The sequence below is a fragment of the Myotis nattereri genome, assembly GCF_964212035.1.
Source record: "Myotis nattereri genome assembly, chromosome: 9".
In the NCBI taxonomy this organism is placed as follows: domain Eukaryota; kingdom Metazoa; phylum Chordata; class Mammalia; order Chiroptera; family Vespertilionidae; genus Myotis; species Myotis nattereri.
This window is the reverse complement of record NC_138084.1, coordinates 24,007,448-24,026,162: the sequence shown is the minus strand read 5'-3', so window position 1 is coordinate 24,026,162 and position 18,715 is coordinate 24,007,448. Positions and strand designations below refer to the sequence as shown.

General features: G+C 38.5%; 1 protein-coding gene across 1 annotated transcript in view; it reads right to left on the bottom strand.

Annotated features, from left to right (window-relative positions):
* KIF18A (kinesin family member 18A) overlaps positions 1-18,715 on the bottom strand; it is a 79,399-nt gene that overhangs the window by 36,703 nt on the left and 23,981 nt on the right. The window contains exons 10-12 of the mRNA XM_081098829.1: positions 12,990-13,152; positions 10,113-10,277; positions 3,081-3,202 (exon numbers count right to left, since the gene is read on the bottom strand). Coding sequence (XP_080954955.1) covers positions 3,081-3,202; positions 10,113-10,277; positions 12,990-13,152 — 450 coding nt within the window. The remainder of the gene's footprint in view (positions 1-3,080; positions 3,203-10,112; positions 10,278-12,989; positions 13,153-18,715) is intronic.

Genomic DNA, 18,715 nt, shown 5'->3' with positions numbered 1-18,715 from the left:
TAAATTTATACACTCAATCAATGGTTCCTAACTTTTAAATCAAGGAAGATGTCATCAAAAAACATGAGTAATCTTGAAATGATTCAGTCCTGGTATTGACGTATAACATCCAGGAGAATAAAACCGTTGGAAGTATAAATAGGTCAGTGGGAAAAGAATAGGCATTAATTTTAACACAAGGAAGTAATTGCTTTATTACTTAGGAGCCTTAAATATTTAGATAGTAGTACAAATAAATAGTCTGCGATACTTTTCATTTTGGTGAGGATGGGGAGTACTTCATTTAAGTCAATTGGTAACTATGGGAAAGTCAATAAAAACATTTATTGAATATCTATACCAATTAGGCACAGTGCAGATAAGTTACCTGTTATTCTTAGAAAGGCTTGCTAGCAAGGTTGGCCTGTAGCTGGCACCTTGAACACTGGATTTTGACAGGGTTCTCATCATTTTCAGAATTGATAAGAGTGTCTCACTGTGCAAACAGTTTGTACAAACAATGTGGCTCATACTGAACAATTGCTTTCCTTCTGGGAAGTCTGTTTTTGGAACATACTAAGTACAGGGTGCCCAGAGATGGTCATAGGGAACCACAACCTATGATACATTTATGATACATAAGCCCAGCGTGCAAAATCGCGCTGCCCGCCTACCCGCACGCACCTCTCCGTGCTCGCAGCCCCGCCCACCTGCGCTGGTCTTTGGTCATTAGGGCCACCGGCCTTTTATAATATACCTATCTATGTACACATTCATTTATTATTTTTATTTGATGCAGTAGGTCCTCGGGTTACGTCGGAGATCTATTTCTACAGCGTGACGTAATGTGATTTTCGCTATAAGCCAGAACACACCTACATAAGCACCTACGTCACTCACATACACAGCAGTAATGAAGTGAAACAGTAAAAAAAACTTTAAAGAAAGATAACAATTCCTGACCTTTACTTGTGGTAATAGTAAAAAACATAAAGCACAGATGTACATACGTCGAAATGATGGAACCTTTTTTTTTAATAAATGGGAGATGGCGGCGTAACCATGAAATGATGTACGTTCAGTCCGACGTAACCCGAGGGCTATCTGTATATGTATACAGTATTGTGAAGTGATCACCACAATAAGTCTAGTTAACACTCATCACCTCAAGTAGTTACCAAATTTATTTTTTCCTTGGGATGAAAACTTTAAAGATCTCTTTCAGTAACTTTCAAATATGCAATACAGTAATATTAACTAAACTCGTCACGCTGTATATTACATTATTTCATACCTAGAAGTTTGTACTTTTTGACTCACTTCACATCCTCAGCCCATGCCCCTACCTTCAGCCTCTGGCAACCATCAAACTGTACTCTTTATCAATGAGCTTGAATTTTGTTTTGTTTTTCTAAGATTCTACATATGAGACCATATGGTGTTTGTCTCTTCCTGTCTGAGTTATCACACTTAGAAAACTAAGGCTTATGGGGAAGAGTCAATAGGGAAAAAAGGGAATAACTGTAATACTTTCAACAATAAAGATAAATTAAAAAAATAATCTAGGAAAGGTTATGTTGCTAATGTAAGCTAGAATTCAAGACCAATTCCAAAACTCTAACTTTTTCTACTATAACATTCTGCCTGTTTGTAATGCTTTGGTCACCTAACTTTTAAATATGTAAGAATTAGAAATCTTTTTGTACATTTTGAGGCAAAAGTTTATGTTAAGTGTACTAATCTCTTTGTCTTACATAGCAAATATAGTATGGTTAAAATAAATTAATGTGTTGCCCTGGCCGGGTGGCTTAATATATCAAAAAGTTGCAGGTTTGATTCTGGGTCAGGGCACATACCTAGGTTATGGGGTGAAACCTGGTTGGGGCACGTGCGGGAAGCAACCCATTGATGTTTCTGTTTTTCTCTCTCTCTCTCCTTCCTCTAAAACAGTGGTTCTCAACCCGTGGGTTGCGACCCCTTTGGCGGTTGAACGACCCTTTCACAGGGTTGCCTAAGACCATCCTGAATATCAGATATTTACATTACAATTCATAACAGTAGCAACATGACAGTTATGAAGCAGCAACGAAAATAATTTTATGGTTGGGTCACAACATGAGGAACTGTATTTAAAGGGCCAGAAGGTTGAGAACCACTGCAACAAAAACAAAAAGTCTAGTGAGGATTAAAATATAGTAATAAATAATTAATGCTTCTTTTATAACTAGCTCTTGGAGGTAGATTAAGTGTTGGTTAATAAGTGTTTAATGTTTGCTTAAAGTCAGATATACTCAGCATGGGGAGATTAGGTTGAGCTTGTATTCACAGAAGAAAATCTCCATAAAGTTTTTCCTTTCTCTTTTCTTCTTTTTAAAAATAACTATCTTACTATGATTTCTCTTAAATCATAAGTATAAAAAGTTAATTTCTAGTTATTTGAGAAAACAACTAGAACTCCAGCAGGAAGCCGTAAGAGAAGTAAATTTCTCATTTTTCTAGAGCATGAAAGTGACACCTAACCAACATATCCAAAGTAAAAAAAATAAAGATTGTTATACTTTTTTACTATAATGTTATTATAGACTCAAATGATGTTACTAGTGAGCTAGTAGAGAGAGCATGTACGAGATACTGTACCATCACTTAACTGGATACTTGATGTAAAATATATACACTTTTAGTAACTTCATTTTAATGATAGCACAATATTATTCTAGAGTTAAAAATGCTTAAAAACTGCCTACTTAAATATTTAGTTAGCCTTAATAGTGAGTGCCTCTAAATGGGAAATGGATAGCTAGTAGACAGGTAGAGACAGATTCCTTTTCACAATATAGGTATCCTTTTCAATAGCACATGGCATATGTTACATAAAATAATTAATTAAAAATGCTTTCAAAACTATAAAAAATTAGTTGGAGAAGAATCACATCTTTTATACTTTCTCAGTGCTTCTTAACTGTGTATGCTTTCTGATGCTGACAGACACTTAAAAATAATGTATCCTGTACCAAATAAAACTCTGTTTTCTAGTTTGGAAAAGTGAACTTCTATGTTTCAGGTTCCTTAGGTCTATAGAATAGGTCAATACATATACTCACGCCTCAGTCTGCCTATGTTGCTGTTCCTGAAGACAAGCTAGATCCATCACATGTTTAATTTGTGCTTTCAAATCGTTGTTCTGGAGGTGCAAATGATGACAATAAAGATCTTTATTGAGTTCCTAGGGAAAACAATGTAAAGTATACATCAGATTTCTTTAACAATGTAAAAGTTGAATCAATTTTAATAAAATTTTTATATTGATGTTGATGTGTTAATTTTTTAAATGCTTTTTAAAAATTAATTTCAGAGAGAGGTAGGAAGGAATGGTGGGAGGAAGGAAGGAGGAAGAACAAGAAGGGGAGAGAGAGAGAGAGAGAGAGAGAGAGAGAGAGAGAGAGAGAGAGAGAGAGAAAGAAGAAGGAAAGAAGGAAGGAAGGAAGGAAGGAAGGAAGGAAGGAAGGAAGGAAGGAAGGAAGGAAGGAAGGAAAGAGAGACACATTGATGTGAGACAGAGAGACATCTATTGACTGCCTCCCGGGCTGAGGATGAAATCCAAAACCTGCATATATGCCCTGACCGGTAATGGAACCCACCACCCCTTGGTGTAAGGGATGATTCTACAACCAACTGAACTACACCAGCCAGAGCTAACAGATTTAATTTTTTTATCCTTGGAAATAGTTTGAAAAATAAGCATTCTGGTACAGGTATCTATAACTTATAAGATAAATTACAAGTTTCCTCAGAAACAGGTCAGAAACTCACAACCAGTTTTATTATGGTCACAGTTTCTTAGTTTATCCAACTTGTTCATTAGACTGAAAATACATAACTACGACCAGTTTTTGCTTAAATGTCACTTTTTTATGGAGGCTTTCCTTGAGCATTATATTTAAAGATGGATACCCTCCATCCCCAATAGTCTTTGTTATAGCATTGATCAGTGACTGCTCATATAGTTTCTGTCTATACTAGATTTTAAGGTTGAGCGCCAGAACAGGGGCTGTGTTAACCTAGTACAGTGTTACTGCCCCAGTTTACAGTTGCATGTCATAACAATTTCTTACTTTAATCGGATCTTGGTATAAGCATCATCCTACAGCAACAATGTGAAAAATTCTTCTGTAGGTTCCCATTTTCCTAAGCTTCATGTGTGTAGGCCCAGGTGTTATCTAACCTACCCCCTAAAACTACTTATCTTTCCTCAGGCTTACTAAATCTCCATTATGAAAAATGTCAGCTAAGTGGTTACATTGAAATACTGGTAAAAATACAATAGCATTTTTAAAATCTTTAATTGGGAAAATTTTAGTCAACAGAGTGAAAAGAATTAAGGGGCTGAGACAACAATCCCATAAAGTAAAGGAGCTGTGCCTGGAGACATCCTCCTGGGGACAACTCCCATAATCCATTTCAGCTTTTCAATATTCCTCCCAATCTGCAAGTGACCATTAATTCTCTAAAAGCTTAAAGTTGTTTTTCTTTTCCTTTAAAAAAATACTTTATATGCCTGTAGTAGGCACCATGGCAGAAAAACAATGTCATTTAGCGTGTCCTATATATATTAAAGTTGGGGCTTGTTTACATGACTCATAATTATATTTGAAGAAAGACAATGGATATTTTAGAGAAAACTCTCTTTAGGAGTCAGTTATGATATGGTTAGAGTACTGGTGATTTTAGAAATGGGCTCAGCCATAGCACAAATGCAACCTTAAGCTAAAATTAAGGTCTTTATGGGGATGAATCTATTTTACTAAGATTAAGAGCTTGACTACATGATATTCTTAGTGTTTTCCAGTTAGAAAACTCAGTGATCCTGACAGTGCAAACGTATTTGCTAAATACTCCATTTTTTCCTGTTAACAACAAAAAAAATCCCTTCTTAAATACTTCCCCTGTTAATCTTAATCCTTTATTGTTTTAAATACTCTCTTTTAAAAAGGCAAGCCTTGATTATATAATTATATTAGTCAATAATGGGCCTTGGCTAGCCTGTCATCTTTGAAAAACCAAGTTTACAACTTGAATTATTTTTTGTCTTCATATACACTAATGATTAAAAGAGCATTGCCTATTAGAGAAACTACAAGTAGGTTAGTAATGGCTGAAGTGAAAAATATAATGAGAGGTGATGTATAAAAGTTGAGGTATTCAGGTGTCATGCTAGGCCTAGGAAATCATAATAGAGAGATTATATTAGAGAGAAAAGCACTGAATAGTGTGATATGATCAGAGTTACATTTTACAAAGCTCATTTCAGTTGCAGTAGAGAGAATGAATTGCAGTGCAATATGAATGAAGGCAGAAAGACCAAATGTGGAAGCAGGAGTCTGATTTAGGGTAGAAGCAGTGGGAGACAGAGAGAAGTGAATAGGTTTGAGAAGTGAAGAGGTAAATAATGCAAGAGGGTACAGAAAAAAGAGTACCAATTTGAAAGTCATAGTAATAGGTCTGTATCCAGAGTTGTATGACTGTAGATAAGTCCTTTTACAAAGTTATATCTCAGTTTTCTTACATCTACACTAATAAAAGACAAAGATGCTAATTAACCATACCTTTGCTACTCCCTAAGCCACACCCACCAGCCAATCAGAGTGACTATATGCAAATTAACCCAACCAAGATGGCGGCCGGCAGCCATGGAGCTGGAGCAAGGAGGAGGCTTGGTTGCCTGGGTGATGGAGGAAGCCAAGCTTCCCACCTGCCCTGAGCTGGCTGTGGCCTCCGCTCATGGCAACAAAGTTTCAATTATAGAAGATAAATAAATCCCATATACCTGCTTCCAGCCAGCCTCCACTGGGAGCTGGGTTGGCTGGGGGCTGTGGCCAGCCTGCAAAGAGCCATCAGCCCCTCACCCAAGGCTGGCCACACCCTCATGGGGTAAGGGTCCCCGCTGGGGGGCTTAGCCAGCCTGAAAACAGCCCTCAGCCCCTCACCCAGACTGGCCAGGCACCCCAGCAGGACAACCACCCTGAAGGGGCTGTGACCAGCCTGCAAATGGCCCTCAGCCCCTCACCCAGGATGGCCAGGCACCCCAGCAGGACTCCCACACTAAGGGGCTGTGGCCAGCCTGCAAAGAGCCATCAGCCCCTCACCCAGGCTGGCCAGGCACCCTGCGGGGAGACCCCTATCCTGAAAGGGCTGTGGCCAGCCTGCAAAGAGCCATCAGCCCCTCACCCAGGCTGGCCAGGCACCCCAGGGGGGACCCTCACTCTGAAGGGGGTATGACCAGCTGCAAACAGCCATCAGGCCCTCACCAGGCTGGCCAGGCACCCCAGGGAGGACCCCCACCCTGAAAGGGCTGTGGCCAGCCTGCAAACAGCCATTAGCCCCTCACCCAGCCTGGCCAGGCACTCCTATATAATAAAAGGGTAATATGCAAATTGACCCTAACAGCAGAACGACTGGGAATGACTGGTCACTATGACACACACTGACCAACAGGGGGCAGACACACAATGTAGGAGCTGCCCCCTGGTGGTCAGTGCGCTCCCACAGGGGGAGCTGTGCTCAGCCACAAGCCAGGCTGATGGCTGCCAGTACAGCGGTGGTGGTGGGAGCCTCTCCCTCCTCCTCAGTAGTGCTAAGGATGTCAGACTGCAGCTTAGACCTGCTCCCCGCTGGCAAGTGGACATCCCCCGAGGGCTCCCGGGCTGCCAGAGGGATATCTGATTGCCAGCTTAGACCCAATCCCCCCCCAGGGAGCAGGCCTAAGCCAGCAGGTGGTCATCCCCTGAGGGGGTCCCAGTCTACGAGAGGGCAGAGGCCGGGCTGAGGGACCTCTCGAGGGAACAAATTTTTGTGCACTGGGCCTCTAGAAGGAAATAATAGCTTATCAATAGATATTTTAGCTGTGAAAATAGCCATAGGATAAAGAACTGAGAGTGGAATTAGGGTGGCAAGAATCAAAACAGTTTAATTTTTACAAATTATAATCATGCATCAAAACACAAGTACTAAAAAAAAATCAGATCCAGGTTCATATTCAGGTGGGCAAAAGTTCTGCTTAAGAGAGTATAAAAGACAGATTGCTACTAAAATTCTATTTGACTATATTAAAAATTTAAATTTACTGAAAATAAATCTAAATAATTTTAACTTTAAAAGTGCTACTAAGTAGAACAAAAGGCAAAAACAAATTAGTAGTAATAATGCCAAAAAGAATACCCTACCATTTTTTCAATTGGGAGTTTATGATACGAGTAAATATGGGAAAGCAAAGGCAAACGAGGTAATTTCTACAATATTTTCCCTTTTTAAATACTAAATAAGTTCTTAAGTAGTTTCCTGAGTCATAAATCACAATTTTGATTATATAGGCAAACATATCCTATATAATAAGAGAGGGATATGCTAATTAGCCCAGATATGCTAATCAGTCATGAACAGATATGCTAATCAGCCACAACCAGTATGCAAATTGACCATCATTACAACAAATAAGAGAGGGATATGGTAATTAGCCCTAATATGCTAATTAGTGACAGCCAGTATGCAAATTGACCATCATTCCAACACACAACATGGCTGTCCCCATGTGGCCACAAGATGGCCTGCAGGGGAGGGCAGTTGAGGTGGACCAGGCCAGCAGGGGAGGGCAGTTGGGGGGGGGTACCAGGCCTGCAGGGGAGGGCAGGTAGGGGGGACCAGACCTGCAGGGGAGAGCAGTTAGGGGTGACCAGGCCAGCAGGGGAGGGCAGTTATGGGCAACTGGGCTGGCAGGGGAGCAGTTAGGCATCGATCAGGCTCGCAGGGGAGTGGTTAGGGGGTGATCAGGCTGGCAGGCAGAAGTGGTTAGGTGAAATCAGGCAGGCAGGCAGGCAGGCAGGCAGGCGAGTGATGGGAGCCAGCAGTCTTGGATTATGAGAGGTATGTCCAACTGTCCGGGATCGGGCCTAAACGGGCAGTCAGACATCCCCTGAGGGGTCTCAGATTGGAGAGGGTGCAAGCTTGGTTGAGACACACACACACACACACACACACACACCCAACCTCTAGTTAGGAGTATAATATAAATTAGGTAAGGCTATTGTGATGAAAATACTCTAGTAATAACACTTAAATACTATATATATTAATGTTTTAATGAATGTACTAATGCTACTTGAACCATACACCTAAAAATGATTAAAATGATAAATTTTGTTACATTTTACTATATGCACAAAATTTTTTAGCTCTTCATGAAAAAGCTTTTGCTCACTCGAAGAGCTAAATATTCTATTAGAACATCATGATCATAAGTAATAGTAATAAAGAAAACTCAGAATCTAGTAGTTATTGTAAAATAAGGTAAAAAAATTTTAATTCTAACAAAAATACTGATAATTTCATGTCATTTAGACAATGATTGTCTTGAGATTAAGACTGCTTTAGATACACATGGTCTTTAGCAAATAAATGAAACTCATTATAAATAAGTAAAACAAACCAAAAGCTATGATAAACATTCAACATCTGTTAACTTTCCCAGAGAATCAGTGCTTGTACACTGAATGAGAAACACTCCTTTGGCTAGATATATCAGCTGTTTTCTTTGAAACTTTTTTTCCAGAACATGGCTTGGGTAGCTGATGAAGACTGTTGCATTTTATGATGAGCCTCTACAGTTTTAGATGCCTCAAGACTAACTTGGAATTTCAAAAGCTACATTTTCAGTCTACTGCTTTTCTTGAAATTAAAAGATTCTAGAATTAAATACCAAAATTAGCTGATACATAGTACAAAATTTCAGAAGAGCAACATCAAAGTAAAGTTGCTACTCCTTTAAAAAAAAGTGTAAAGGTCCTGGCCAAGTGACTCAGCTGGAGAGTTGACCCATACACCAAAAGGTTGCAGGTTTGATCCTGGTCGGGGCATGTATGTGAGGCAACCAATCAATGTTTCTCTCTCTCTCTCCCCATCCCAACCCCATTCTCCCTCTCTCTAAAATCAATAAACATATCCTCAGGTGAGGATAAAGAAAAAAAAAAAAAACTGTGTAAAGAAGTTCTTTTAAAGTATTAGTTATTTGGCCGAAACCGGTTTGGCTCAGTGGATAGAGCATCGGCCTGCGGACTGAAAGGTCCCAGGTTCGATTCCGGTCAAGGGCATGTACCTGGGTTGCAGGCACATCCCCAGTAGGAGATGTGTAGGAGGCAGCTGATCGATGTTTCTCTCTCATCGATGTTTCTAACTATCTCTCTCCCTTCCTCTCTGTAAAGAATCAATAAAATGTATTAAAAAAAAAAAGTATTAGTTATTTGAATCAAAATCAGTTCCATTGGCCCTGGCCAGTTGTTCAGTGGTTAGAGCACTGGCCCACTGACCAAGGGATCACGGGTTCAATCCCTAGTCAAGGGCACGTACTTTGGTTGCAGGTTCAATCCTGGGTTCTGGTTAAGGCACGTGAGGGAGGCAAGAGTTGATATGTCTCTCACATCGATGTTTCTCTCTCTCTCTCTCTCTCTCTCTCTCTCTCTCTCTCTCTCTCTCTCCCTCGCTCCCTCTCTCCCATCTACTCTCTCTAAAAACCAATGAAAAAATATCCCCAGGTGAGGATTAACAACAAAACAGAATAACATTTAAAAGTAACTTTACTGTTCTGAAAGTAAAGGTGAATCTAGTAAGCAATTAGTGATGCAGTTGATATGCTCAGTTAAAAATGTAAAATTAGTCAATTAAATCTCAGAGAAATGGAGCAATAGTTTTCTTACAAAAAATGTCCACTCAAGAACAAAGACAATGAGTCAAAGAGCTCAGTTCTTACAAAATAAATCTGAATATACAGGCACACTTTGTTTTATTGTGCTCTGGAGATACTGTGCTTTCATCAACATTGAGGCAATGCTCTCCACCAGCAAAAAAATTTTGACTCAATGAGGGCTCAGATGAGGGTTAGCATTTTTTTAGTAATACCTTAAATTAAGGCATAAACATTTTATTACATATTATGCTATTGCATACAAGGACTACAATATAGTATCAATATAATATTTATATGCACTGGGAAAAATTTGTTACTTGCTTTATTGCGATATTTGCTTAATTGCAGTGGTTTGAAAATGAACTCACAAAATGAGGTATGCCTGTATACACGTCTGTACCTTTGGAATATCACCATTTTGACCTAAGAGTCTCATTTCGGTTTCGACACGATGGAGCCAATTAGTATTCTCATCAAATTGCTTCAATTCTTCTTCCCTTTTCTTCTGTAAGTAGCAGCGACGAGTTTTTAACATTGCAAGTCTATGATCTCGTTTGCAAGTGGCCTGAAAAACAATGCATTTAAGTCAATTTAATTCTTAGGATAACTGATGCATGTGATATTAGTAAAAGAGTATATTTTCTCATAAGTGTGCTACTGCAGTCTATTAAGTAAGGCTATACTTTCATACTTAAAGCTATTTCTTCTCTGAAATCTCACAATACTACTGCTTGCAGGAAAATAAAAACTGAGTTGTGAGTCATTTTATAAAATTACATGTTGAGAGTTTATGGCTTTCAGAAACAGAATGGCCAAATTGAAGACTATAAATAACTTTCGTGTATGAGTGTGTTAAAATACATTTCTTTAAATGTTTCATTTGAAAATTCCATACACTGATAAGTCCCATGATTTTCTTACTAAAAATTAAAATAGATACATGTCCTATTCTTGTCCTCACTCCAATTTGAAAGATGTGAAGAGATAGAGTTTTACTGCTCTGATTTTACCTATAAGGCCTTCAGGTTGGCTGGTGCAAATAATTGAAAATAGAGCTTATATCAGAATGGTCATAAATATCTGATCTTGCTTGATGCATAATGGATATTCCAAATATTTTCTGTGTTTTAACCTAGGCCTGAACTGAGATCAAAACTGGCCTTTTGGTTTCTTACCCCAAGGGTCTTGCACAATTTCATAGAAACTGTGGGCTAGAGCAGCTTGACCTGTCTGGGCTATTTGCCAAAAAGACACTGAACTTGATAATCATTGATTATGATGGCTGGACCCAAGAAAACAGATCCCCATGAATTAAAATATGCTCCTGCAGCTGATTTTGGAAGTAGAAAACTACATGAAAACACATCTGAGGTGGTGGTCTAAGAGAACTTGGAAGTAATAAGAGAAAGCTTTTTAATAAATAATATATGAATGTATCTTGTGCAATACCCATGTAATTAAATTACATAAATACATAAAAAATAAAATTAACCTGATCCTCAATGAATACCAAAACTGAGGCAAAAAAAGTTATCCAGTATTTTCAAAATGTTTATTTTTCCACTCTTTGGTGACCTGGCTCTGCACATGTCCATGTATACCATTTTATTTTTATCACTAGAGGCCGGGTGCATGAATTCATGCAAGGCGGGGTCTGGCCGGCCTGCTCCCCCACCCTCTGGTCGAAATTCTGGTTGAACTCCTGGTCAAGCGGATAATTTGTATATTAGCCTTTTATTATATAGGATGCTTAGAATTCATGCTTCTTGAGTTTACATCTTACTAGTCCTAAAACATGCTGAGCCTTAAACTGTGCATATTATAGTTTCACCTTTTGTACTAATACATCTCCTGTTAGATAAATGCATGAATTTTGAATCTATCCATTTATTTACATTTCCCAGCTTTTTATCCTCTGACTTCCTCAGACTTCCCAGTTCCTTAATTCTCTCTTCAGCTATATCTAAGATGCAAAAAGCATAGAGATAAGAGCATAGGCTCCGGAATCAGCTTTCTTGAGTTCAGATCACAGCTCTGACACCTATGAGCTCCGTGACCTTGGGCAAAATGAATTATATGTGCCTCGTTTCCTCACCTTAATTATGAGGATAATAGTATATACTTCATAGAACTGAATGATTTAATATACAGAAAGTACTTAAAACATTGCCTACTATTGTATCTATAAAGCGAAATTTTAAATTTATTAACTAAACTTTAATTTCTGGATACTTCATTTGTTTTTTTCTCAGATATAGATATTCTTTTATCTTTGATTCATTTATTCATTCATTTTGATGACTTTATTCATTTTTATACTTTTTATTAGATTGTTCTATTAGCTAAAGTTTTGAGTATTATATCATATTTGTAAGCTGTTGATCTGTTTATGATGAACTGTTCCACCACATTTTTTGAATTTTGGATAGTAAATTCTCATTGGTGATTTAAGCTGAAGGTGTTTTACTAGGTTCATTTTGCATTACTTCTGCCCAGGTGCCCATAGATTATCACTGGTCTGATACCATTTTCTATGTTAACTTCTCATCTTAGAAATTTGCTAAATAAAACACAATATTATAAGAATTCAAATCTCAAATCCTGTGAAAAGTATGTCTATAACAAAAGTCTTCCAATGATTTGTTTTTCCTTATCACTTGGGCTTGTTGCCTTGTCTTCCTGTGCTAGTTGGTAAGATTTTTTCCTGGTGCACTCCCAATATGACGGATGCAGGCCTCCGAGGTTCCCAGCTTTATAACCCCCTGCCTCTCTTGGGTCCATTACCTAAATAGTGGTGTACATCTAAGGCAAGGAAGTAAGAGTGTTTTGTGTGCTTTGAAAGGGAGGGCAGTGTACTACTCCACTAAATGAAACCAACTCAAAGTTGGTCTGCTTTTCATAATACCATGCTATGGAAATTCTAATAATGTCAGTGATAAAATATTCTTCCCTGGGGAAAAAATTGCCATTGGTCTAAGTTGCCCGCATCTGGCGTAGACTATTCCCCCTGCCCCACCTTTAGTACTCAACTCTCCTTGAGTGTGTTAACTTCATTCATCTTAGGCATTTCAACAACCCTCACAGAAGTAAGCTGCCACTGATTTTCTTTCTTGTACAATAAACTATGCCTTTATAACAATGCTTACTACATTTCCTCCAGAACTGCCAGGTGGCAGTCAAGAATGGGTGATTACGTAACACTGACTTTCAAATTTCTAGAACTGCAAGTTCCCATGGTTTACATTTTCTAATATTTAATTTAAAAGTTGTTAAATACCTTTTCTACTTTGTCTTCAGAACACATCATTTCTATCTGTTTATGGCACTGTTGTTGATAGAAAGACTTAAGTTCATTTTCTTTAAGTAACATTTCTAACTTCAGATATTCTTTCCTAATTTCTTCTCGATTCTGGAACAAGCATTTCAGTATTTCTTGATATCTACAAAAAAAAAAAACTGCATGAAAAGGTCACTAATTTTGTGATTTATGATAGAATTTACTTAATGATTTGTTTTTCCTTATCACTCAGAATAAGACTCAATGGTAAACGGCAAATTGGTTCAAGTGATTGTTTCTTAAGTTACAAAAATATTTGGAAAAGGTTATTAACTATTTTTATTATACTGGTCTTCTCTCCTTCAAGAAAAATCATGTTATTAAAGATATAAGTATTATAATGCCTCTGTTATTAGACTGCCTTTTGCTTAGCAAAAATAAAATATTTATTTATAGAAAATAGGTGATAATCTGGACCTGTTCTATCCCAATTCACAAGGCCCTCAAAGCAACACAGTAGTTAGTGTGTTGTTGTGGCTTTGGCTCACTGTGTAGAAATAAGCAGTGGGTGGTGTAATCGTATGGTGCCTCCATTGTCTCCTAGGGAAAGTGAGATGGCCAGTTTTTTGCTTCAGAACTTGTTAGAGTAAAAACACACCATAAGGTCAGGGACCCCCTACAGCCTGGCTATGAGTCAGTGATACTGGCCATGACCCAAAACATACAAGTTTATAATGTGGTAAACCAGAAAAGCCACTGTAGTGTGTTTCCTCAAAAGGGAAATATAGATTTAGAGAATCAAAGCTGGGAAATTTGACTTATATCTCCACCAAATGCATAAAGACCTCAAGCTGAAACACTCCTCTGAAAGTCCAACTATGACCCTGCAATCCAGTGTCCTCTGGGTCAACAGACATGCGTAACAGCAATATCGTAATTTTATAAAAACATATTCCCACTTTTAAGTCATAGATCAGTTCTTAGCTATAGCAGCAGTATAAGCAGTATAAATATTCACATATAGGCAAAGCTCTCAAAGAAAAATTAACTGTGAAGCCTTTAAAACTGTAACAAAATATATGCACTTAAAAATAAATGTTCTTTGACCAAATTTTAGATATATTTGTAAAGATCTGTGGTAAAAACACTGCCAATTTACGTCAGTAGTTCCTAATGAAACTCTATTGGGAATGAATATAAAACACAATATATCGACTTTACTGTAGTTTTGTCCAACTGATAAATATTTCATAGAAAGTATATACGGACATTGCAATTTCACTGTATTATATTACAACAACACTAATGCCAGTAAATGAATTGATGTTATCTTTAGGTTAAAGCCAAAGATAATTTTTTTAGTTTTTCTTTAACATTTTACTCAAGGACAGAGTTAAATATTTCTCAATTTTGTGGTGCAGACTTATTTCAATTTGTGGTGTTTAGTGATTAGGATGAGAGGAAGGTAATTAGAATCAAAGGTCGCTAGAGAGCTCCTTAAAAAAAACCCCAACAACACAACTATCATTTTAAAACAGAAAGAGTATTAAAGGATTGACAAATATCTATTTTGTAGTCATTTAATACATTCAAGTAACTAGGAAACAAAAATCTTTGTTAATAACTTTAACTTAATTAACTTTGTTAATAAATTAATTTTCAAGACATCAATAAAGAGATAACTAGTTGCATGATATATGAGGAATATTAAATTCTTACACAATTTTCTTGATATAGTCACAAGTTTTATAATTATTCTGTACAAAGAACAACTGCATTTCCTTCTTGAATATTATCTTTCAAATAGCTTTGACAGATATCAAATACTGCATATTCTTCCCTTTATCTATTTAAACTTCATAAACACGTTAACTTTTTTTAAACAGACACTTTGCAAATTCACGACATTAAAAAAGTTTTATGTAACAGTGTGATTGATATGATGAAAGTTATCTCACACATTTCTTTCAGGAGATAGTTACTTTTAAGGGAAAATGACAAAGGCTATGAGATATACCATTCTATGATTACCATCCTTATAAAATAAGTAAATTATTTAACATGTTGCATGACTTAAAACCCTAAGTTTTTACTGTTGGTAAAGTTGAAATGTGAAAAATATCTAAATAATTGCTTATTTCATAGTTCAGACCATCTCCCTCCCGAATCATTTTATCAGAAGGAGAGGTTCGACAATTGAAAGCCATCAGCTCTAGAAGTCTACTATTTGTAAGGTGTTAATTGATAACCAGATACGGTTAAGTAGGGTTGAGCAATTACACGCGAGCAATGACTACAAATCTGAGCAATTGGTGACTTAATTTTCAAGACATCAATAAAGAGATAACTAGTTGCATGAGGACCAATCATACATTTCACAAATAAAATAATAAGGAAACTACTAATCAGTTAAAAGCTTTTTTTGATAAGAATGAATAAATGAGAAATCACTTTTACTTGTTATTTTTTAAAAGATATTATAAAATTGATGTGATATAACAAAAGTATCATAAGACTAATAAAATATAACAATTACTTTTACAATGGGTTATCTGCATTAACAGAACGTACTTTAAACACTTTAGAAAATATCTTGTATAAACAGAGTTCTGATACTATAATAATATATAGGCTAACTTTCTGCTATATGAAAAACTGATTCATTTCATTGATAGAAGTAACTTTAATTCTTATATTTGTGAAACAGCACCGTGTGGGAGCAAAAAAATTAAAGATCTGAAAGAGATGATTTTTTATAGTTCTTACTCTTATCTATCAATGAGACAATATGCCACTTCAAATTTGAAAGGGTTGTTGTAATGATCAGCTGAAATTAATAGGGCCCTAAAATTCATTAAAAATTATAGCCATCTATAAAAATAGTGTAATTTATTATTATTAGAAGTAGTTATCTTAACATCTGGGGTCAATTGAGGCAGAATATAATATACATTTTTTTCAAATCAAGGATATTTTATGTAAATTAACATGCAAATCAAATTTTAAAAAGGTGTTGTAACTGAAATTAAGTTGAGGTCATTGTTGACTGGTTTTTCTTATGTACATCAAGACACCTTCTATATACTCTAGTGTTCCAAAATAGTGTGAATAACCAATTGTTTAAGTTGTGATTGGTTTCTCATACTAATGATAAGGTAAAATTGGCTCGGGGTGCCGGGAGCCGGTCCATGCTTGCTGTTTCAAGGGACCTGGCATATATGGCATACTGTCCTTAATATGTTTGCTCACCTTCTTGGCACTATGTGTTTTAACCAAGGTCTCTGAGAAAGGTTGTTTCCCCAGGTAGGGATTTTCCCCTGAAGTTAGGGAGGGAATAAAACCTCTTAACTAAGTGCCAGGCGGGTAATTAATCACTTTAACTATGAACAATCATGCTTAAGCTACATAATCTTTACTCCCTGGAATGGAGATAAGAAACGCCCTAACCTTTGTAATAGAGATTGATAGGATTGAATCAACTGGTATAAATACAGATGTAACAAGACAGCAAGAGACAGAGAGACAGAACCTAGGCACAGAACCTACACAGAACGTTCTCTAGAGACAGAAGAACTTCGCTGGAGAGAACATGGCAAAAGATCCTGGACAGAAACTGGCCTCAGAACCTAGAGACAGAACCTAGCGAGAGAACATGGCAAAAGATCCTGGACTGAACCTGACTACAGAAATTGGCAAGAGAACCTGACTAGAACCTGGTGACTGAACCTGGCTGGAGAACCTGGACAGAACCTGGCTGGAGAACCTATCGAGGGAACTTGGCTACAGAACCTGGCTGGAGAACCTGGCTGGAGAACCTAGCAAGACAACATGGACACAGAACCTGGCTGGAGATCCTAAGCAGAACCTCTCTGGAGATCCAGACCAGAACGTGGCTGGAGATCCTGGCTAGGCTGCTGATCAACTGAACACTGTCTCCGTGTCATTCCTTCTTCGCCAACTCCGTCCACACCTTTGGGGACCCCTGGACCCGCGGGGGTTGGACCCTGGCATCTGGCGCCCGAACAGGGACCCCTAGGTAAGCGCCCCACACTCGGGACGGATCGGACTCCACCATAGGAAGAGGGTGGATAGTCTTCGCCGACTCCGTCTACGCCTTTGGGAACCCCTGGACCTGCTGGGGTTGGACCCCGGCATCGGGGCAATGTCAAATAAGTTTAGCTTTACTGAACTTTAACCAAAGTTAACAGATTCTCTTACTACAGGGCCTCTCAGAGCCTTCAATATGCTGATATACTTTGAAAATCTTCTAGATTCCTGAAGTACTAATTTCCAAACTTGTTTAATCGTCTTAGAGTTATTCAAGATGCATAGCCTTTGAACCATCTAGACAATTTGTGTTGATTGCTTAGGGGAAAGTACTTTTGAGTACTGCATTATTAACAGCTCTCATTTCTTTTAAATATACGTGCTAGGAAGCATAGTGTGAACCTATCAAAATTCTCTATTGACTTATATCATTGAAAGAAGTTCTTTCAAATAATTAGCAATGTAAACTCATTAAGTGATTATGAGTTCTATATAGCCAAGAAAAGGTAGATATAATTTACAGAAGCTATACAAATAATGATAATGCCAGATGCGATCACCTGAATGTGTTCCCTGAAATTCATGTTGAAATCCAGCACTCAAGGAGGTGGGGGTCCTTGGGATGTGATTAGGTCATGAGGACTGAGAGCCTACAGATGGGATTAGTGACCTTATAAAAGAGACTGCAGAGAGGGCTCTCTCTCCTTTGGCCATATGAGGACTCAAGAAGTCTACAACCTGTAACAAGGCCAGCACCTAACTACGCTGGTACCCTGATCTTGGACTTCCAGTCTTAAAATATCTAATCTAATAAAAGACAAACATGCAAATTGACCATACCTTAACTACGCCTTAAGCCATGCCCACCAGCCAATCAGAGCGACTATATGCAAATTAACCCAACCAAGATGGCGGCCGGCAGCCACGAAGCTGGAGCAAGCAGGTTTGGTTGCTCCAGTGATGGAGGAAGCCAAGCTTCCCAGCTGGCTCTGAGCTCCACTAAAGGCAACAAAGTTTCAATTATAGAAGATAAATAAACCCCAGATACCTGCTTTCAACTGTCCGTGGCCACGGAGCTGGAGCGAGCAGGAAGCCAAGAATCCTGCCTGCCTTGGGGCTCTGAGCTCCAGTGAAGGCAACGAAGTTTCAATTATAGAAGGTAAATAAATCCCAGAAAACAAAAACAAAAACAGAAAAAAAAGGAGAGGCTGGGAGCTTCCGTCGCCGGGGGGGCTTACCTAGCCTGAAAACGGCCCTCAGCTCCTCACCCAGACTGGCCAGGCACCCCAGTGAGGACCCTCTACCCTAAAGGGGGTGTGGCCAGCTGCAAACAGCCATCAGGCCCTCACCAGGCTGGCCAGGGACCCCAGTGGGGACCCCCACCCTGAAGGGGCTGTGGCCAGCCTGAAAACAGCCATTAGCCCCTCACCCAGGCTGGCCAGGCACCCCAGCAGGACCCCCACCCTGATCTAGGACACCCTTCAGGGCAAACCAGCCGGCCCCCACCTGTGCACCAGGCCTCTATCCTATGTAATAAGCAAATTAACCCTAACAGCAGAACGACTGGGAATGACTGGTCACTATGAGACACACTGACCACCAGGGGGCAGATGCTCAATGCAGGAGCTGCCCCCTGGTGGTCAGTGTGCTCCCACAGGGGGAGCTCTGCTCAGCCACAA